Source organism: Penicillium rubens (assembly GCF_028828025.1).
Source record: "Penicillium rubens strain IBT 27055 chromosome Unknown utg000002l_segment0_segment0, whole genome shotgun sequence".
NCBI lineage: Eukaryota > Fungi > Ascomycota > Eurotiomycetes > Eurotiales > Aspergillaceae > Penicillium > Penicillium rubens.
The window spans coordinates 8928621-8950041 of NW_026890600.1; the positions used below are offsets into that span (position 1 = coordinate 8928621).

The following is a 21421-nucleotide window of genomic DNA, read 5'->3' on the forward strand; positions in this document are numbered from 1 at the left end:
AAGCGGGGGAAGATGAAAGGATCAGGCGTCAAGGTTCAACGTTTGGGTGGGAGACAAGACACGGTGATTGGGCGAAGGCCTGAAATGACCGGGGACCTTCGAGTGTACCAGGCGGATGAGAGTAACGACATTGAAACGAGTAATACAAAGATACGGGGAAAAAAGAGGACACGAAGAACCTACCCATGATTCCGGGCTCGATGGAGCGTGGAGGTAAGAAGATTGAATGTAGTACAAAGAAGAAAGGTGGGGAGATGAGGAGTTGAAGAGATAAATAGGCAGAGGTGTTTGTCCACGGGTTGGATTCCGGATCGTTACAAAGACTCTTGGGGAAATATCATGGAGAGAAGAAAATACAGAATTCCGATATGTACTTAGAGCACCTCGGGCAAAACCCGTCACCGCCTCGGCATATAGCTTAAGATTTGAATTGTATACATCTGTATATAGCTATAATGGTAGTTAGGAATGAATCCATTAGATGATAATGTAGATATACATTCCCTCTTTCATCCCGAAAGCCAAGGACAATAACCCAAACTATGATTTATGTACTGCACTTATGTACATCTATGTACGGAGAAGGTCCTCCAGGGCTGACCATACAGAGCCTTATCGCTCTTATCGTGCATCTCAACAACCTGCGCGCCAACATACAGTGGGCATCTGCACTCATGACTGGCTGCACAGCGTATTTCAGTTACTAAATTGCCACGGCCTGTATCCTTTCGAAGACTACGTCAATTCAATGTTTCACCTGAACCATATTCATTTGTAACTTAAAAAAAAAAAAGAAGCCGAAGACTTCAATATGAAAACCTCGAACAATAAGTCCCACCGGGAAACGAAAGAAATGGGTGCTAAGTGCCCAGCACTGGGAATCAATAAACAATCCACAAAATCAAGAATCAAGAATCAAAGAAATCCATTGCGCCACACCCCCTGCCGGTAAAACGAACGCCGATGCAGCACTTTTATGCTGTGGAGAGACGGGACCTGTGTGGAAACTGTCCCAACGAGAGGATCAAGACGCCTTGAGCGGACAAGGACGAGTTGTTAAAGGGCAAGGAGTGGTACATGTACAGACAGAAGAGAATATCGAAGAAAATAGAAAAGATGGGGTAAGTAAAAAATGAAGAGACAAATGTGGAGATGAGGAGAGAGAAAGAGAGGGTTAGCGACCTATGCTGCCACATTGGTACGAGGATAACGGCCAGGCATCTTCATGTCCAGGGCAACAGTGTTGTCTGTATTGGAACGCAGCAAGTCGGATGGAATCTTGGCTGCACTGTCTGACTCCGGACCTTGGTTGATAGATCCATTCCCAAGGCCATGGGTCTGGGTCTTAGGGAGCTCGAGCTCCTGGTCATCTACCGAGGTAGGATTGGTATTGTTTGTGAATTCGGTCGCATTAGTGTTCGTAGGTGCCGTAGAGACACTCTCCCGGCGATCAATCTGGGCAGGAGCGGAGTGATCGCGACGATCAGCAATACCGACACCCGCGATGGCGGCGAGAGAAGCCTGGTCCCCATCAGACCGGATCTCGCGGTCATCCTGGTTCGAGTTTTCCAGCTGCTGGCTCTGCCTCTGCTTGGCCACTATCACGGACGGGCCGATCCAGTCGCCGTAGTAGCTATCATGTTGGGTAACTTTGGGGCGAGTCTTTTCATTGGCCCCTTCGTTGGACCCGTAGCTTTGGTAGGAACTGTCTCCCTCGCGGCTAGCTACTGGTCGCAAGTTGTCATCAACTGCACTGGACCCGTCGGGGAAGGACCCAGTAGCTCCTAACATGTCTCTGCCAGCGGAGCTGTCCCCGCTGGAAGGTGACAAGGTCCCCTGGAGGTTCCGGTCAAGTTGGACGTCGCTGGGAAACGCCCCTCCAGCCTGGCGCGAGGATGTGGGTCGGTCTTGAGCCATGACCGCAGAGCCCGCGGAGTATGGAGTGCGGTCGGCTTCGTCATCTTCCATTACCTCGTTGTTCATCGACCTTCCACTCACGCTGCGGACGTGCTGTCGGACGAAGGCATTTCGTGCCTCCCCCGTCATGTTGCTCAAGCCCTCGATATCTTCATACCAGGACATCATGGTCTCGTGAGATTCGGCGCGGAAGACCCATGAGTGGCCTCGGTGCATTGCGCCTGTCTGTCGACCCTTCAGCATGAACTTGTGGGAGCTTGAATCTTCCTGCGAGTGGGAGCCGAGTTTCTGCTCCGGCAGATAAAGCGACATGACGGGCGTCTGCCATGCCACACGATCCGCCGACTTGAACTCGTGGAGATGCGTCGGCGACAAAACATACCTGGAATCGATTAGAAAATGGGTTCAAACCGCACCAAAAAAAAGGGGTACTCACCAGCCAGGAGTATAACTCTTGAGATACTTGCTCTTGCGCTCCAACATCCCAGCCCGGACTTCGGCAGCAGCTGGATGACCCTTGCCAAGGTAGGTGATGCTCTCCACATCCCGGAGAGGAATCCGGGGGTCAACGAGCTCATCTGTGTCGGCGACAAACTGGTTCCACTCGTGATCCTGGGGCATGGAGATCGGACCCGCCTGAAGCTTCTCAACAGTGTCAAGAGCTTCATTGGCTTCACGTCGGAGGATACTAGCATAAGCATTGTATGCTTTTTGGATCTCGCTCACGACAATCCCCTCCAGTTCACGACCAGAATTCTCCAGGTTCAAGAATGCCTATGAAAGCAACATTAGACAGGCAACTAGTATGAGGGGAAGCCATCACAAACCCGATGCAAGTAGTTCTCCTCCTCAATCTGTTTCTCGACCTGTTTCTCCACGTGCAGGCGCAGGATGAATGGATCACCTTTGCCCGATGTCGCAGAGGCATCGGTATCGACAAGCCCAAGAGCCTCATGCAAGTTTCGTACAGATCTGCGCGTGCCGTCGATCTCCTTGTTGACGGTATTCTTGAAATCGCCCGAAAGACTCTTGATCTCCTTAGTCTTCTTCTGGAGATCGCTGCGGAGGCCAGTCAATTGGCTGATGACCTCGACCTCCACTTCAACAGCTTTATTGGCCTCGGTGTAACCCTGTCGGTGGAAATTTTGGAGGATCTCCGTCGCATCGGCCAGACCACCCGACTGAAGCAAACCCGGTGGAAGAGTCTGGTTATTAACGACACTCGAGGCGGAAAGGAACAGCTTCGCTCTAGTTTCGTATGATTTCTGGACCTCCTTAAAGAATAGAATCAAGTCCTTCAGGAGCTTGCGCCAAGCTACCAGTCCGCGTCAGTAAAATATCCACAATCCCGCGCATTGACGGGAGTAAAGCTCACCTCCAAACCGATTCGCCAGTACCTCGGTCGGGTTGCCGTTAGTAGGAACCGGAGTCACGAAAGCACTGCTGAGATCGTCCGAACCCTCGGTGTGGTACTTTTCGCGATCACCCAAGCTCAGACTCCTCACACTTCCTGCGCGCATGCTTCTCCGGCTCCCATTGCGTCGCAAGCTCCCCTTCTTGCTCAGCGAGGCCTTCTTCCGCAAGGTACCCGAACGGGATGGGGTTGGGGATCGCACGTGCGACATGGTGGAGGCAGACCGCTGCACTCCAGCCGGGCCGTCAAACACTGAGCTGCGGTGACTGGCGGTATCGAAGTCCTCTTTGAACCGGGGGTTGTGGGGAACCTGCGACGACTCGAGGGCGCCGGAGCTGTAGTATGCTGATGTGCCGGCGAAGGAATTCGGTCGTGACAGGGTAGAGCGCGGGCCGTACCCGCGACTCAAAGCCCCCGGATCGTTGGGGTGCGGGACCATGTATGCATCCTGTGAGGGCGTCTGTGGCCGCGCGGCCATCGCCATATCTGCGGGAACGTGGGATTTTATGGTTTATGCAGGTTTCGGAAGATAAGTATCGAAGCAGAAGATCGAAATTTAATCGAAGGTTGAGAGTAAGAAATTTTTAAAGGAAAAGAAAATACGAAAATCGAGGATAATAGCTCCAAAGAGTTCACAGGCCTAAGAGTGGCGTCTTTTTGGTTACCTAGCGAACGGAGCAATTGTATGCGGGGGAGGTACTGAAGCATAAAATTTTGCCCCACTCAGTTTTGAAAATAATAAAAAGGAGAAGATCAGGAGAGATTGGGCTGCCGATATAGGGCAGAGCTGGCAAAGCTGGGGAATTAAAGCGTGAGGAATTTCTGACGATGACGTCTACGAGATGTGAGATGGTGACGAGCAAACCTTGGAAGAAACTGGGCTCTCGGGATGTCCGGGACAAAAGAGAGGGGGGAAAAGCCATTTGACTTCTATTTCTCTATATCTTCATGGTTGACGTATTGGATCGGAATTTAACGCCGTCTAAAAGTATTTCATTCGAGTTACTGCAAATGGTAACAGGGACTTCTATACATCATCTATATGGTTGCCTGTAGTGGCTGAGGGACTCCGCCCCCTAAAAGGGAAGAGAGGAAGAGAGAAAGACAGAAACTATTGGAATAAGATTATTATTGATGAACATGATCCACTCGATCTGTGGCTCATCGATGGGAAGAATAAAAGGGGCTGATAGGTACACTTCCCCCCTGATCATCTAGTGATGAACAGTGCATGACGTCGGGATCTGGGGGCAGATCAAACTTGGAACGTTTCCCCTTCTACCTATAATACACATACCTAGGTAGGTATATCCAATATTCAATTTCCCGGCTCATTCGGAATACTACCTGTGGTTCCGTTTATGCGGACCATAACTATTTCCTTTGGACTCTTCTATCTGAACTGTTGTAAATCCAATCCCGAGGTACAGGGGAATGGTTGCTCGTCATCATGTGATATGTACATGTAAGTCATCAAGAAGCACATCCATGGATGGATCCATCCATGGATGTCCACGGGTCAGGTGATATCAGGTCCCTACATGTACCTACTCTGTCTTTGACGTATGACTTTAGGAAACTGGTTTAGCTAGCTCAGAATTGACCTCGGCATACCAGGGACGTTATACGTGAGATATCACTCTAATTTTATTTTCAGTTGTCTTTTTTAGAGACCTTTCTTGTGTTTCCTTGTGTTATCACCTTCTAACCTTCCAACTAAAGCACCTGACATGTAATGAATAAGCGCTGAGTACGTCCCTCGGTTGCAACTTCCTCGACAACATAAAGGTTGCTTCGAGGAAGGACCGACCTGTTCACTAAACCATTCCAACTCCCTTTCTCTTTCGACCCAAAACTCGTCCCACTCGATGAAACACAACTGACAAAAATGTGGGCTGAACTATGTCCCGAGTTTGAGGCAATGGCACCGTCACCTCTAAGCCGACTTGCTATATCGGTGGCATCAACTGAGTCTCGTGGGAAATCTAACGATTCTCAGAAGCCCGATGATCACCTTACTTGACGAAGCAACAGTCAACCAACTGCAAACGCTTCGTGATCCATACTTCCAGCCGACAGCAAACAACAGGCAACATCCTGGGTATACAACACATTAACGCCGACGATGTTGACAAAAAGGCCCTGGACAAGTTCTCGGCTTGGTGTAAAGTGGGTTGGCACGACGAAAAGCCGGAATGGAATGGGTCTACCTATTAGAATAAAATACGGCATTATTCCACTAGACCAACACAAAAACCAAGGTTACTGTATATGGCCTAATGGAAACCATATCCTAGTTTGACACTACCTTTACAAAATTTCTCCCCACGAAGTTGCACGCCGCAATGTGCGCATTGATTCCACACAAAACCATGAAGGCGAAGAGCGACTCGTGGATATTGACGAGGAACATGAAAGCAAGAGGCTTAAGCAGCCCTGGAGGATTCGACGGGGATGGACAAGGCGGGAAAAACAGCTGCAAGCAATCTCGATCCCCAGCAGAACCGCGGTCGGGCTTTCAGAAACGAGTGGGTTTTAGGACCCGATCTGAACATGTAGGAACTTTGAAACCAATTCATCATTATGTCCCTGTATTTGATCGTCATGGACGACTCTACCAATTGTAATGTGCTTGTATCCTGGTTTCTCAACATTGAAGGCTTTCAGATGGAAAGAATGGGGATTTCCGAGCACGGTCGAAATAAAATGAGTATTGCGTTAGGCTCTTACAGTGTATGGGCGCATGACATGTTTCTTCTAGCTTGGTAAGTACGTAGGTATGTATTTCGCAATGTTCCGCTTGTTTGATATACCCGTGCTGTTATTGGCTCCTGGCTTGTCCGGGGATATCCCCTCATTCGGAGTCTTGTTGAACACCAGTGGTACATGCCTTGGTACCTGCCTGCATTAAGATCAATCTTTGTTGAGTTCCATGCAAATGCTTCTACAGAATCTTATATTCAGATTTGATTGCGTGGCCTGTACTAGTAGGTTCACAGCCCGGTATACCTGAGATGGCACAATTGCTGGTCCAAACTTGAAATGTGTATTGTTTTGAATTTCCTGGGGACTGAAGAAAACCAAATCGGATGGGCGTGTCCATGCGATAGGCAGCGTGATATGGGGGGATAATTTACACAAAGCAACGGGAAAAGGCGGACTGAGAATAATATAGGCTTATGATGCAGGAACTGGGGATGTGGGAACCTCAATGCCGTAGTTCGCCTTGAGACGCTCCCGGCGTCTCTCTTCGTAACCAGGGCCGTAGATACCTAGTAAAATTAGTACTCGCAGATAATAGCGCTCATCCGGATAGGAAGCACATACCACGTCCTTCGCCCACTTCCGAGATAGTCTGCTCTCCGGGAGTCTGGAATGCCTTGCGCAACGCCGTCCGGCGGTCGAACTCGTCCACCGATGTGTCCTTCTGGTATCCAAACAGGGTGCCACCGGTGTACTCGAAGGCGGTCATGGCAGACGACAGGGCGATACCATATCCGAGCACAGCGGGGAGTGTGCGGACTGAGGCAAACCCGATTATTAGCTTTAAATACATAACCATAGACTCAATTGAATTCAGAACTTACCTCGGAGACCGAGAATGGCACCTGAGAAGAAGCCACCCAGAGCGACGTTGTAGTGGTCCTCCTTCTCACGCAGGTTGGCGGAAGCGGTCTTGATGAACTCATAAGTACCACCCATGGCCGCTTAAACATGTCTAATTTAGCAATTGATCTATCAATTCATATGTAGAGAAGCCCATACCAAAGGTAGTAATGGTACCACCGCCACGGACGAAGACGCCCAGAGTTCCGACGTTCTGTTTGGTGAGCGTGTTCTGCACAGCGGCGGCGAAGAGACCGACGCTTCCGGTCAGCGCGGTGGCCTTCATGGCTGCCGAAATGGCGTCCTTGGGGTGGTAGCTGTGGTCTTCGCCGTGGTGCGCCATGATGTGTGTGTGATAGCAGGGATGGACTGCTTGCGGTATGAGATGTGGTTGGCGATAGGATTTTGGAAGTCAGCTTTCTGCCATCCCTGACCGCCACCGCCCACCATTCCAACGGAGCTCTACATGATTATGTTGATACTTCTTTTCACGGTCGAACGTTTACAACAATTTGTTATCATCGAGGATCCTCTTAGATGCTGCTTGTTGTTTTCTAAGAGTGGAATTTGATCTCAAAGCTGTCCATTTCACGGAGGAGAGAGTTATAGAGCTTGCCATTGCTTGCTGCCAAGTGCAGTGGGCTCCCCGCTGTCTCTCCGCATACAGTGGCGATTTCATCATTTGTCAACATCGCCATCACAGCTGAGCTGTTACATTGCACGCTTTTGTGAGCTTTGATAAGAATCAACCCTTTGGGAGGATCAACTCTGCCATAGCTTCAAGACGAAGATCACAACTGTGTGAGGCCTTCAGGCCTGAACACCGTACTTCATGGCGTCTGTACAGAAGGCCGGTAAGGCAGCAACCTGGATCAGCAAATCTGGAATATAATTTGAGCAAACGCTTACGACTGTTTTTCATCAATCATATAGGAAAGACCGCGCCGCGTCTCATTCATGATGTCCAGCTGTATGATGCAGCGCACGAACCAGACACAGGCCGTAATCTCCTCTCAGTAACTCCGCCCATTTACCCAGAAGGCTACAACGGCCCACCCGGATTCATATCACCGGAGGCATGTCGACACAACTATGTTTTGAAAGAAGACCAAACCTTCATGTCTGAGCCAGAGCACCGGAGAAGGCCAGGCACATCATCCAAAGTCTCAGCCATATGCGCAAAGTGCCGTTATCATCTCCAAGTGGTGGTCAACTACACCAGCCACATAAGCACATTCAGTCAGAAACAGGGGAAACACTTGCATCATTTGGTCTACCAATCAGGACGGCAGAAGAATGGTCTTGCGTTGCCCGAAGTAACTCCTAAAGGGCAGGTTGCGGAGACGTACCACTACCAATGTTCCTACATTTCATGCTCGGCTATGGTATCTTTGCGGATCCTTTCACCAATTCTGAGTCCGGAGTCCATCCGCTTGTTGACCGATAAAGACTTGTTGCGGAAACGAGCTGAGGAGGCTACTGCAACGTATCCTGAGTCCATGGAAGGCATGGGTGATCCGCAGCCGATCAATGTCTTGGATAACCTGCGCCTGTACATTACCAATGCCCTACGAAATCCACAACGCAGCAAGCCCATCTCCTCCGTCAATAAGAGGTTCATGCATTCCTTCGGCGTGGAAGGTGCTGCTTCTAAAGAATTGCTTGAATTTCTAGAATTCATGTACAATAAGGTTCGTAATAATTACATGTCTTCTAATTGCCCACTGATCTCATTTGGTTTCATGTCGCTGACGAATCGATCCAGGATACCGGGTGGCACCCGCCTAAACCGACCACTAACGCCGAAAAGCCTTACCAAGACACGATGCGTCTCTTTCTCGACGACTTGCTGCATGAGTTGCTAGTTCTGATACATCTAAGATCAGTCTCGGAAAGAAAAGGATTCCAGATTCCCAATCTTCCTTCATCCGCCATCCCCACTATTTCCTGCGCTCTAGAAGCGCAAGACTGTTCGTACACCGTGACCTTTAGCCCTAACTAATTTAAACTAATTTCTGTTCCAGATCCGGAAGCTATGCGTTACAAGGAATTCGAGATGCCTCATGCTCCGTTTGTACACCCTATCTTTGAATTGGTAGAACTGGATCTGACCCATGTTTCCTTAGTTTTTATGAAGACTTGGGAGTCATGGAGGATATGTCCTCGTCAGCTGTGGTCGAAGCATACGATCGACAGGTCTTAACCGATCCTGGCAGGACCCCGATGTACTTGTCTGCCCTCAAGGCTATCGGCTTTCTTCGTGGTGGTCAGGACAAAGAATTCATTGACGTAGCTGTCCAGGCAGCTTACGAACAAGGAAAGTACGCCGTTGATGACGTTGTCAACGCGTATCAGTACTTTAATCTCCACTTCGATGATCCAAATCTCACCGAAGACAGCATCATTGGCAAATTCTATGCCTTCGTCAGCTCGACGACACAAGATACTGAAGCGCGTCAGCAGTTGTGGCGGATTGGCGACTCCAGGGGAAGTTCGCGCATCAAAGCGGCATCAGAAGATCGTGTGTTGATCCAGTCATTTTGTCACCAAAGTCGAATGGGTGCTAATTTTTAACAATAGGTGTTTCTACTGTTGAACAAGCGAATGTGTTCTTGGGGGTCGAGAATCAGACCCCCGATGATTTTGTCATGACTATGTACACCGCAAAGGTGTGTTCTATGAGCGCTTTATTTGTGGGTTGAACGCAAGTTAACATTGGCATCAATTAGGTCAATGACAATCCACTTACCAAAGAACTGGCGAAGCGCGCCGTGGCACTCATCGCCGAGTCCCGAAAATCGGTCGCATTGAATCATTTCATCAATACTGGAGAAATGATAGCTGGTGAAATGGACATTGGCGATGCGTACCGTCTACTCCAAATTCCCGATCGAACTGTCGATGATGGAGCAATCATAGCCGCATATACAATCTGCGTCGATGAAAACCCAGGGGATGCCGAAAAATACAATCAGGCACTGACAATCATTGCCAAACAACTGGACAGCTCAACATTGAGGAATATGGCAGGTATCTCCAACGAGCCGGATAGAAGCATGCAAGATTGGCCAGTCGGACTACAAAACATCGGCAACACATGCTATCTCAACAGCCTGTTGCAGTTTTATTTCTCCGTCCGTCCTTTCCGTGAATTGGTCTTGGATTATGAACGCTTCCAAATGGATCTCAACGACGAGGAAAGCCTCGCAAAGAAACAAGTGGGCTCGCGAAAGGTGACGAAGAAGGAGGTTGAGCGATCTCAGCGGTGTAAGTTGCTTTTGTCGGTGCCAATGGCTATGTCTATCAAGCTGACCCTTTCCTTTTGCAGTCCTTAGCGAGCTCCGGACTTTGTTCCGTAGCATGATCAGCTCATCAGAAATCTCGGTTACTCCCGGCCAGGAACTTGCTCGGTTGACCCTGATTAGCCCAAGCAATGAGGCGGCGATACGTCGTCGATCGACGATCACTGCCACTAGACCCGAGATCCTCGGTGACATCAACGGTGCTCCTATTCTGGGACCCCTTGGGCCTCCACAGACCCTCCTCGGGGGTCAAATGGAGCCAGTCTCATCATCTAGTCAAGTTGATCCCGCACCTATTCAAAACTCAACCGTGAGCGATGACGGCAGCGATGCAACGTTGGTTTCTGATAATAGCATGAACGATGCACCTGGACTATTTGTTGAGGACAAAGAGAACAACCCCCCGGACTTGGACCAGCTGTCGGATCAAGCAGAGGCAGGATCTCCCCAGGACATGAATATCGACACAGACGACACTGCATCGGCCAACGTACCCCCGGCCCTCCCTCCTCGGAACGTCCCGCAAGTTGATCGGGAAAAGCAATTGAAGGAGGAAGTAGAAATTGGTGCCCAGCAGGATGTGACAGAAGTCATCAACAATGTTCTGTTCCAGAGCCAGTGCGCCATCCAGCCTCGAGAAATTGGCGATGACGGTGAGCAGCTTGACCAGGTCAAGGAGTAAGTTATGAACAATCGTCTACTAAGTACCTATGTTAACCCTCCTATCAGCCTGTTCTACGGCCAGACCCGCTCTTACATCTCCACCGAGAAAGGCACACGTTCGAAGAACGAACGGTGGTGTGATATCAAGGTTGATGTTGCTCACGGATCTCGAAACATCTACGATGCCATTGATGGGGCATTTGATATTCAAAAGATTAGTGTGGACAACTCTGTGGCTGAGCAATTCGCTTCCATTAGCCAGCTTCCCCCTGTTCTCCAGATCCAGGTGCAACGGGTCCAGTTTGATCCTGTGAAGAAATGCTCGTTCAAATCTACAAACCATCTCGGGTTGCTTGAAACTATCTACATGGATCGATACATGGACACCAAGAATCCCGATATTGTGGATCGACGAAACCAATGCTGGGAGTGGAAGGCATCTCTGAAGAGGCTCGAGGCTCGTCGGGAAGAGCTTCTCAGAACAAAGGTATCGAATACTCTCAGTCGATGTTCCCCAGGTCTATATAGCTAATCTTTTCTTTTCTACAGGAGGGTGCGGGCGTCGACGTGGCAACATTGTTCCGTAGAGTCAAGACCGCGCTACAAGATCTAGACTCTATTGAAAACGACACCGAGACCGGAACCGGAACCGAACTGGAATCTGATTCGATGGACGCCGTGGCTAGTACAGAGTTACTGGACAAACTCGAGTGCCTTGCCAATAAAGCAGAGACCGACCTGCAAGGTAAGAGTTCTAATACCACGGTTTTTTACATGGAACAGGCGTGTTGACTCTTTTCATAGCTGTCGACCGAGAGATCAAGGATACGCAGACCATGATTTCCAGCCAATTTGCCGATTTCCATCAACTCCCATACCGACTGTACGCTGTTTTTGTGCACCATGGGTCAGTCTCATTTGGCCATTACTACATCTACATCTTCGACTTTGACAAGAATATATGGCGCAAATACAACGACGAGTACGTCACCGAGGTCCAGAATGTGGATGAGATCTTCAAAAACGACTCGACCAACAACCCTCCGACCCCATACTTCCTTGTTTATGTCAACGATAGCATGAAAGACCGTCTGGCAAACCCCGTCTGCCGTGTGATATCCGACAACATGTCCGAACTTCCCGATCTGGAACAAGCCACCACCATGGAGGGTGTTCAACCCACCAGCCCTGCGCCGGACGTGAATATGGAACCTCCATCCTACGAGGAAGCGTCGGCCATCAATGGAACTCCAGGTACGGAAAACACAAAATCCGACATGGAGAACACGGCATGGCCCCGTCCTCGTCCTGCGACTGACTCGGAGCAGTATTGGTAGATTCCAATGTTACGCCCGTCGATGCGGAAGCTGTCAACCCTCTAAAACGCAAGAGTGTCGATGAAGTGAAACAAACCCGTCCGATTTAATTTCTTACACTGCGTGACACCCGCCTGGACAGCATGATAACATGATTTGCATGATTTCTCGATTCTTTTATGTCTGCACGTGGATATTACTGCATTGCGAGGTGTGAAATGTTTTTTGTTATCCAGCATGTACATACGCTGAAGATACCATGGAGTACTTGTAGAGCTAAGATAGTCGAAATTGATCTTTCTCTTTATATTTGATCGTTTCAAGCTCCAGGCTGCTTCATGTATGTATGTACTTTGCTACTTTGCTACGTTGCTACTACTACGGTTGGTACTTCGTTACCCCGGATAAACGTATCAGGTGACCATAGGAAGCTGACTCAGCACAGCCGATTTCCCACCTGGGCAAGCCGCGGGAATCGGATACGGATCGGCTGTGGATTTCGGCAGCGGCAAGAAGAGATGTCAATCAGTCTAGGGGGATTCTGAAGGCAATGAGAAGCAAAAAAAGGATGAGAAATACGTAGAATTTGCTTGTACTTGACTTTGGGATATCCTTAATAGTTAGTCACCATGTTCAGGGGCTTCGGGGGTTAAAAGTATTGTAGTCAGGGCAGTTCATAGAGGCGGGAGAGAGCCGGGAATCCACATTTCCGGGGAAACGAATATCACTCGGGAATGATTCCGCCTTCACTGCCGTGCGGGAATATAAGAAGTGGCGATTGCCGCTGCCATGGGCATTTATTTTGAGCCTTTTATACCTTGCTGCGGACTTGGGGATTTATTAATATAACATCTAATCTTCTATTTGGAAGTCCTTCGCTATGCCTTCGCAAGTGGCAACATGCCTGCGCCTCGCGCGTCAGTTCTCCGCCAATCCTGTCCAGGTAAGTGATTTGCCAATAGCTCATGGCCCATGTCGCTTTTCGAGCCGCGGAGACTGACATGTCTTTTTTAAACTAGCACCAACGTTTCATGGCCCGCGCATTCTCCAGCAGCGTCCGCCGAAGTGAGATCAACAAGGTGTACCCCTCCGCCGAGGTAGCAGTCAAGGACATGAAGTCCAACTCGACTCTGCTCGCCGGTGGATTCGGGTTGTCTGGTGTACCTGACTCGCTGATCAACGCCGTACTGGCGAACCCCTCTATCACTGGCCTGACCGTGGCCAGTAACAACGCTGGTGTGGACGGAGCTGGTCTCGGTCTGCTCCTCAAGTCTAAGCAGATCAAAAAGATGATTGCTTCTTACGTCGGCGAGAACAAAACCTTCGAGCGCATGTACCTCACTGGTGAGATCGAGTTGGAGCTCAGTCCCCAGGGAACTCTTGCTGAACGATGCCGTTCTGGCGGTGCGGGTATCCCCGCATTCTACACACCCGCCGCCTTCGGTACCGTGGTGCAGACCGGTGCGGTGCCCCTACGACACAATGCTGATGGCACAGTCGCAAAGTACAGCGAGGCGCGCGACACCAAGGTGTTCGACGGCAAGAGCTACGTCATGGAGGAGGCGATCAAGGGTGACTACGCTTTCGTCAAGGCGTGGAAGGCCGACAAGCTTGGTAACTGCCAGTTCCGCTACGCGGCCGCCAACTTCAACGGTGCCATGGGCCGTAACGCCAAGATGACCATCGTCGAGGCTGAGCACATCGTCGAGCCCGGCGAGATCGAACCGGCTGCCATCCACCTGCCCGGTATCTACGTCAAGCGTGTTATCCAGAGCACCACCCCCAAGAATATCGAGAAGTTCACCTTCGCCAAGGAGGAGGGTGCAGACACCTCTGCTCTCGGCAAGGGTGAGACCGCCAACAAGCGCGAGCGTATCGTCCGCCGTGCTGCTAAGGAGTTCAAGAACGGCATGTACGCCAACCTTGGTATTGGTATGCCCATGCTTGCTCCCAGCTTTGTCGACCCCTCCGTTGAGGTGACCCTGCAATCTGAGAACGGTATCCTCGGTCTCGGCCCTTACCCCAAGCAGGGCCAGGAGGACCCTGATCTCATCAACGCCGGCAAGGAGACTGTCACTCTCAAGCCCGGTGCTAGCTGCTTCGGCAGCGACGAGTCCTTCGGCATGATCCGCTCCGGCCGTATCGACCTGACCATCCTGGGTGCCATGCAGGTCAGCGCCAAGGGTGACTTGGCCAACTGTACGTTTTCTCACTTTTCCTCTGTTTCATGCACATAACTAACATTCTCGCGCAGGGATGCTTCCCGGTAAGATCAAGGGCTTCGGCGGTGCCATGGACTTGGTCTCCAACCCCTCTGCCACCAAGGTCGTCGTGACCATGGAACACACCGACAAGAAGGGTAACCCCAAGATTGTCAAGAACTGCGAATTCCCTCTGACCGGCCCTGCTTGCGTCAGCCGTATCATCACCGACCTCTGCGTCTTCGACGTTGACTTCACCCACGGCCTGACTCTTATTGAGATCGCTGACGGTGTCACCGTCGAGGAGGTCCAGGCTAAGACCGAGGCCCCCTTCAAGGTCGCCGATGACCTGAAGCCCATGCTGTAAATTTGCATGCAGACTGTATGATTTGTCAAGCGTTTGTATATAGCAATTAGGAGTTCGATTGTTTCAAAGTTCATTCCCATGAATATATCCTGGATATGCATCAAGAAGAACATTGCTCTGAATAAATCGTACACCCGGATAGGAAACATAGTAGGTATACAATAAAACGAAAAAAAGAGAAAAGGTATTGGTACATGTCATGCAACCCATCATTATAAAACCCCAATAATGCTGACCCAATCCAGCCAGGCAATGATAAATCAAGTATCCCCAAGGTTTCCAGTGTCAAAGAACCAAAAGTCTATACATACAGCAAGAATAGAAACATCACGTCAAGCGGATAATACCAGCCAACCTCTTCCGTAACCGGCCAAGCCAATCGCGGTTCGGTGCCTCTGCAAACTCACGTACGACATTGTCGTAGTGGTCTGGGTTACTGGCCGGCCGGCGGAGCTTCTCCGGCATGGGATACTTGCGCGCGTAGCGGTTGTTCAGCAGCGATTCAAGTGCATTCGTGGAGGACTCGGAGATCGCTGGGCTGGACTTGTCTGCTGGCTGGAGACGGGACTGGATGTAGTTTTGGACGGAGACTGAGGCTGGGCGGACTGCATCCGAGGGCCAGTGCTTGAGAATGTGGTTGAGGCGACTTTGGAGGGAGCGCGGGTTAAGGGTCTGGACGGTTTGTTAGGAGATGTGCCTTGGAATTGAACCATGAGGGGGCTCGTCGATGGTGCTGTTTGGGATGGTTCTCATATTTATATACTCACGGGTGCTTTAGACATGGTGGACCGGATATATCACAAGATAATTGTGGTATAGGGGAAGGATCTTCCTCTGCAAGTTGAGGCAAAGACGGGAACAGTCTATTTTGGCCTGGCGCATCAGGCATCATCAGCCACATCCATTCCTGTTGCCTTCTCATCGGCCCCGTCATTTTCCCATCCCCTTGTACTTGTGTGATAATCATTTTCGCATTCTAACCGAAGTCCTTTCTGTCCCATTTTACTTTCTGATTCCATTCAGGGTCGCTTCCCGCTCAGCTCGCCATGAGCTCGCAGCGCTATTCACGGGTACGTAACCCCCGCTGATCCCCTATCAGAACAAGTCCCCCGGATGGAATCCCTCGGCAGGATACTGACCACTACATGTCTAGGTGAATGCCCAAGATGAAGAAGAAGGACTACACTCCTATCCGCTGAACGCGCGACCCGAACACAACACCTCCTCACCTTCCTCTTACCGTTCCGGATCCCGCTCATCGTCGCCATCGTCGAGGCGGCTATTACACACCGATCCACAACACAACGATGATGAACAGACACTGGCCGATGCCTTCGGCGACGAAGACGAGTCCGACGATGATAATGAGCCGGATGACAGGCAGCGCTTGATGCGAGCCGACCCCGACTTCCGGGCTCCCCCGGATAACGGCCCTTCCGCCACGGCGTCGTCGTCGGAGTCGAGGGGCGATTCACCAGAGCGGACTCAATCAGGGACTTTTAGACGGCCGACCATGTTGCCGACTTTCACAGCACCAGCTTCTGGAGGGAGTCGGCAGATCGCCTCATCGAATGATGGAGTCTTTGCCAATCTTGCCGCCAAGCCAGAACGGGGTGAGAAGAATGATGATCTTCCTCCTGTAAGTTGATGATTGGTTCTCTTTGATATGTACGAAAGACTTGTGTACTGATATCTTATTTAGTCATACGAAGAAGCCGCCGCTGATGCGACACCGCCATACTGGGAGACCACCATTGTGGCACCTGGTATCTCTTCCGACGAGGTCTATGTCGACGGACTGCCTGTTGGATCTGTTTTCTCATTTGTCTGGAACGCCATGATCTCAATGTCATTCCAGCTTGTTGGCTTCTTGCTGACGTATCTCCTCCACACCACCCATGCCGCAAAGAACGGCAGCCGAGCAGGTCTCGGTCTTACTCTTGTTCAATACGGCTTCTATATGAAAGGTGGCAACGAAAGTTCCGGCTCCGACGGTGGAGGCTCAGAATACGTTCCTCCACCTGACCCCAACAGCCACAACTTCGACCCTAACTCAGTTGGTGAGGGCGGGGGCAATGGAGGGAATGGTACCATGTCTGGCATCACCACGAGTGAATGGATATCATATATTCTCATGATTGTTGGTTGGTTCATCTTGATACGTGCGGTCAGTGACTTCCTGCGGGCACGACGTCATGAACAGCTTGTTTTGCAGAGTCCGGATCGTGGTCTGGGTGTACCAGTCATTGCAGAAGGCGAACGGTCCGAAACTGTGGTCTAATATCAGTTAACATTGGGATTTTCACTTCGTTTCTTTTTAGGACGTGGACATGGACATGGAAATGTCTGGCGTTACAGCATGGAGTTTCTTTTTGTATCGACACCCCCAAGGAGTACTGCCTCCGGATTGCATTCCTTCAATTGTGTTCCTTTTTTCTTTTCAGACCATTCTATTTTATTTCTGGCCGTATAGCCATTCTGAAGATACCAAATACATGAACCATGAACAACAATAGCAGTCACACTTAGGTACGTAGCGTCAATACCCTAAGTTCGAGCCTCCAACTAAAAGGCTAACGACTTCAGCAGCTTCTATAACCACTGCCACGGTTTCCTTGTCCAATGTTCCCTCTGTACTTAAAGCTCGTAGCCTATTCCCCCAAAATAGCCACCGCTCCCGCGTCAGCCCCTCCTCCCTCGGCCACAACTCCGTCTTCTCATCCAAGGCCGCCGCCCAGTGCTGCCGCAGCCCCTCATAGTCCGCCTCCCACAGTGCCGGGCCCCCATCCCGCATCCAGATCGCTGCTACTCGGACATCCAGCGCCCACACCTGCTCCGACGACATCCTATGGGCTTTTGGTGGACAGAACTGAGGTCTCTCACGCTCCAGCACGTCGCGGCACGCATAGAAGACCCATATAGGATACGCCTTGTCTTTACCTTTGGTCGATTTCAGCAGCGCAGCCGAGAAGACGCAAAAGCGGAGGAAGTACTCTCCGCCGCTGCTACCTACTGTACTGACAGTCCAGCTGCCCCCCGCGCCCGAGTCACGCACCCCATCCCAGTCGCGCCAGGCCTCGAGTACATCATGCACGTCGCGCCACTGCGCGCTGAACTGTGGCAGTGTCTGCCAGTGTAGATTTCCGTCGGCCCCGATGTAGCTGTTCCGCTGTCGCTCTGCCTTGGCTCGTGCGCGTATGCTGAGCTGCGTTGGCGGCTGCGCATGAAGGGCATCGAGAAGGGCGAGGAGAGGCTCATGCGATGTTGAAGAGGTGGCGACAGCGGTGAAAAAGGCGTCCCAGAGCTCCCAGAGCGCGTGCGCAGGGTCTGAAGACGAAGCCACGGAGTTGACGATGTTGGTGGCTGTCTCATCTGGCGCTGGCGTTGATGAATGTTTGCTAAGGGTTAGAAGGGCTTGGATTGGCGTCGAGAAGGCATTTGGGCTGTTGCTGCCCGGGATATCGAATATAGTTGTCATTGGATGAGGTGGAAGTTGGTGGGAAGTGCGCTGGTCGTTGGTGAATTCCCCTTAGTGATAAGGCATCTTTTGGCGTTTGGCGGTCATTTTGGCCCCAACGGCGGTAATTTTCGCCAATTGCATTGGTGACCTCAGGTTTACCAACAGTATTGTAGGTAGTTATAGTAGATCCCAACGTAATCGAGGCCTAAGGGTGCCCACGCGTACTGCGCCACGATAGGCAGCATTCTATATTCTTGCGCCCTTGCATCCCTTTGTTTCTCGCCTGTGCAACTTCACCCCACTGACAGAAGACAGAAAGAAGAACAGAAGAGAAAAAAGAAATACACCAAGCCCTCGTTCCCCGGCGGACCAACTCCGCCCACTGCCGAGAGCCCCATTGTTTATTTGCCAACCTCAACTCTACATACCTAGGTAACCTTTGTCTTTCGATATTCTACCTGCGTTTCTTGTCGGGGCGGATCGCGGCCTTGTCCGCAATGTCTACTATCCCTCAGGGCCCCGTCGAGGCACGCTCACTGTCTTCGGTCACCACTATCGCATCAAATCCCCCCGCCTACCCTCGCAATCCAACTCACGAGAAGCACGAACCGCTGTCTTTGTACATTGTGCGTGTGCCAGGAAGCAAAGGTATGAATCAATTCACAGTTTTGACACTCTGGTTTTTGTCTTTTGGTCTTGAAAGTCCCATAGTTGCGCCTTGTTGCTGCTTTAACAACCAAATGAATATAACCATACTGACTGCTATTTCTATGCGCAGACATCTTCCTCTCACCTCTCAAACCCCCGACCAAATCCAGTGTCTCTGCCGAGGCGATCAATGCCTCTCTATATTATCTCCACGTCGCGACTCCCGACGATGATACCCTGCTCCAGGAAGTGGAAGAAGAGCGCGAAGAGGAGGCCCAGTTGCGCAAGGAGCGTCTCGCGAAAGCGGGAGTCGACGACCCGGCACAACGCGAGTTCGCGCGGCTGAATAATGTGCGCCGGAAACCAGTTGGTGGCGGAGGGGACCTCAACACCGAGCCTTCGCTGGCACCGCCTAAACAGGATGCCACTGCTCCTCCCGCCTTGCCATTACGTCCAACCCCTGCGCTGCAGGATGAAATTGCTTCTCCGGCCTTACCGCCGCGTCCAATCCCTATGCCGCAGGATGACGCCGCGCAGGATGCCACTGCTCCTCCGGCCCTACCACCACGGCCAGTCCCTATGCCGCAGGTTACTGCGGAGAATGTATCTTTCTCCGGCACTCCAGTCGCCAACATGCAGCCCCCTTTGACTAATAATACGTCTGGAGGGGTATCAGTAGAATCGGGTGGTAAGAGCGGTGTCTCGCGGCGACCTTTACCTCCCTTGCCGCCTGGTGAAGAGTCATGGACCAATTCTGCAGCAGGCGAGGACCCGTCTAAGAGGACATCCCGATGGAGCGCATTCACCGAGCAATTGCAAAATCGGGGAGAGAACTGGAGGGGAAAGTATGAGGCAAAGTACGAGGCGTTTGCGGCTGGCCGCCATAGCCTTGACTCTAATGGACCGCAATTGCGACCTCGTTCTTCGCATAACCGTACCGGATCACCATTAGGAAGCCCCGGGCAATCTCCTAACCGGCATAGAAACGAACATGACGACCCTCGTAGCAATGCTGGCTTTCATATCACGCTCATCCGACGTGATCCTACGTCCGGTACACAATGGAATGTGGCAACTATATCAACCCCACGAATGGACCGCAATGCCGTCGATATCGAGATTTCAACGCCGGGATATAACAGATTCGCGGGCTCTAACGAGATGCCTTCATTATCCAGCCTGGCGGCCAATCTCCCGACGGGAATCGGGCGCCTACCCAACTCTGCCATTGTCCAATCCTTAGCTGCTGAGCAACCAAAGGAGCAGCCGACTGGCCCACGCAAATTCCACCGCCAGCTCTGCGTGTCAAAACCATTTGACGACTCCGTCGCCACGGATAGCAGCAACGGCCACAACCCAGATGGCCCATCCTCATCTAAGCTAAAGAGCGGCTACTACGTCTTCACTTCTCCCTGGAATGGCACATGTACATTCACAAACAGCGTGAACGGCCGAAGCCTCAAATGCAAACACATGATCCCGACACCCGGCGGCTTCATTCCTCCCAATGGCGAAGCAGAAGCACCCCCCGCCGTAACCGTCGCCGAGCTCCGCTTCAACACCCCCTTCCAAGCAGCAAATCTTCACTCCCATGCCCACCATGCAATCCACAAACCCCACCCAAACCACCTCTCTCCCTTCACCCAAAGCCAAATCCAAACCCCGTCCCTCTCCCGCCCAAATGACAACCCAAATGACAACAACCCCAGTCCTGAGGGAGGACCCCTCCACCCATCCTCCTCGAACAACAGCTTCGCAGCGGCAAAGCGCAACTCTCTCTCCCAATTCCTAAACCCAAACGCCTACGCCCGGCCCCGCGCACACACGGGACCAGGCTCAACCCCACCTCACCCCGCCTCACCCCCCCGCCGACTCGCGTGCAAACTTCAACCCCTCAACCCTCCTCCGCAGAACCTCTATGCGTGCGCAACGCTTCGCACGCCAGAGCCAGCTCCACCCAGGTTCTCAGCCCCACTCGCACCGCAGTACGAGTAATAGTAGTGGTGGGGATTTGGATTATGATTCCGATGAGGATCGCTTGGACTTGTCGCTGGCGAGGGAGAATGCCGGCGGTGGGCTACGGGGGAAGAGTGCGAAACTGGGGAAGTTGGTTATTGAAGATGAAGGGATTAAAATGCTTGATCTGGTTGTTGCGGCTTGTATGGCTGTTTGGTGGAGGGGGTATTATTATTGAGATATATATTGGTCTTGGTCTTGGTCTTGGTATTAAGAATTCCTGACTTGGTTTATTAGGTCTACTGGCTATAGTCGGTTAGTTTACGATGATATCGTACATGAATGCATGAATCTCATTTTGTCTGATCTGATTATGGCTCTATTATATATGCTACTTCTCCAAGCTACACAATGGCCTCAGAAATGCACATGCATACATATATGTATGTACATATGACTATATACCTCCCCGATGACCTGGACAGGCACCTTCCCTTTTAGTCAACGGAACACAACTGGTCATTGACCTCCTCGTTCCTTCCTCGCATCAGTCACTGCCAGGGTATAAATA

The 21421-nt window shown here is 51.2% G+C and overlaps 8 protein-coding genes across 8 annotated transcripts; 4 read left to right on the forward strand and 4 right to left on the reverse strand.

The window, feature by feature from the left end:
- Positions 1-1182: 1182 nt before the first annotated feature.
- On the reverse strand, positions 1183-3815 carry N7525_005818 (SLM1 family PH domain-containing protein; the record flags this gene model as incomplete). Its single annotated transcript, XM_002564390.1, has 4 exons — positions 1183-2299; positions 2354-2691; positions 2745-3232; positions 3293-3815. The coding sequence occupies 4 exons, from the start codon at positions 3813-3815 to the stop codon at positions 1183-1185; spliced, it is 2466 nt and encodes an 821-aa protein (XP_002564436.1).
- Positions 3816-6508: 2693 nt separating this feature from the next.
- Positions 6509-7301, reverse strand: N7525_005819 (Tim17/Tim22/Tim23/Pmp24 family protein; the record flags this gene model as incomplete). The annotated part of the gene is made up of 4 exons (XM_002564389.2): positions 7097-7301; positions 6919-7038; positions 6659-6853; positions 6509-6603 (listed from the first exon to the last, which is right to left on the reverse strand). The coding sequence occupies exons 1-4, from the start codon at positions 7278-7280 to the stop codon at positions 6509-6511; spliced, it is 594 nt and encodes a 197-aa protein (XP_002564435.1). The 5' UTR covers positions 7281-7301.
- A 468-nt stretch (positions 7302-7769) lies between these two features.
- On the forward strand, positions 7770-12239 carry N7525_005820 (ubiquitin-specific protease UBP2; the record flags this gene model as incomplete). Its single annotated transcript, XM_061213521.1, has 11 exons — positions 7770-7791; positions 7871-8628; positions 8703-8907; positions 8962-9007; positions 9064-9458; positions 9518-9606; positions 9667-10204; positions 10266-10917; positions 10969-11389; positions 11452-11647; positions 11686-12239. 11 exons carry the CDS (start codon positions 7770-7772, stop codon positions 12237-12239), a joined length of 3876 nt encoding a protein of 1291 aa, XP_061070542.1.
- Positions 12240-13098: 859 nt separating this feature from the next.
- On the forward strand, positions 13099-14786 carry N7525_005821 (3-oxoacid CoA-transferase; the record flags this gene model as incomplete). Its single annotated transcript, XM_002564387.1, has 3 exons — positions 13099-13161; positions 13238-14417; positions 14473-14786. 3 exons carry the CDS (start codon positions 13099-13101, stop codon positions 14784-14786), a joined length of 1557 nt encoding a protein of 518 aa, XP_002564433.1.
- A 327-nt stretch (positions 14787-15113) lies between these two features.
- N7525_005822 (ubiquinol-cytochrome c reductase complex assembly factor 2) lies at positions 15114-15568 on the reverse strand (the record flags this gene model as incomplete). Its single annotated transcript, XM_002564386.1, has 2 exons — positions 15114-15458; positions 15554-15568. The coding sequence occupies 2 exons, from the start codon at positions 15566-15568 to the stop codon at positions 15114-15116; spliced, it is 360 nt and encodes a 119-aa protein (XP_002564432.1).
- Positions 15569-15832: 264 nt separating this feature from the next.
- Positions 15833-17067, forward strand: N7525_005823 (metal homeostatis BSD2 family protein; the record flags this gene model as incomplete). Its single annotated transcript, XM_002564385.1, has 3 exons — positions 15833-15856; positions 15940-16425; positions 16489-17067. The coding sequence occupies 3 exons, from the start codon at positions 15833-15835 to the stop codon at positions 17065-17067; spliced, it is 1089 nt and encodes a 362-aa protein (XP_002564431.1).
- Positions 17068-17325: 258 nt separating this feature from the next.
- On the reverse strand, positions 17326-18264 carry N7525_005824 (DUF3632 domain-containing protein; the record flags this gene model as incomplete). Its single annotated transcript, XM_002564384.1, has 1 exon — positions 17326-18264. The coding sequence occupies one exon, from the start codon at positions 18262-18264 to the stop codon at positions 17326-17328; it is 939 nt and encodes a 312-aa protein (XP_002564430.1).
- A 479-nt stretch (positions 18265-18743) lies between these two features.
- Positions 18744-21088, forward strand: N7525_005825 (uncharacterized protein; the record flags this gene model as incomplete). Its single annotated transcript, XM_061213522.1, has 3 exons — positions 18744-18894; positions 19025-20855; positions 20881-21088. The coding sequence occupies 3 exons, from the start codon at positions 18744-18746 to the stop codon at positions 21086-21088; spliced, it is 2190 nt and encodes a 729-aa protein (XP_061070543.1).
- Positions 21089-21421: the final 333 nt, after the last annotated feature.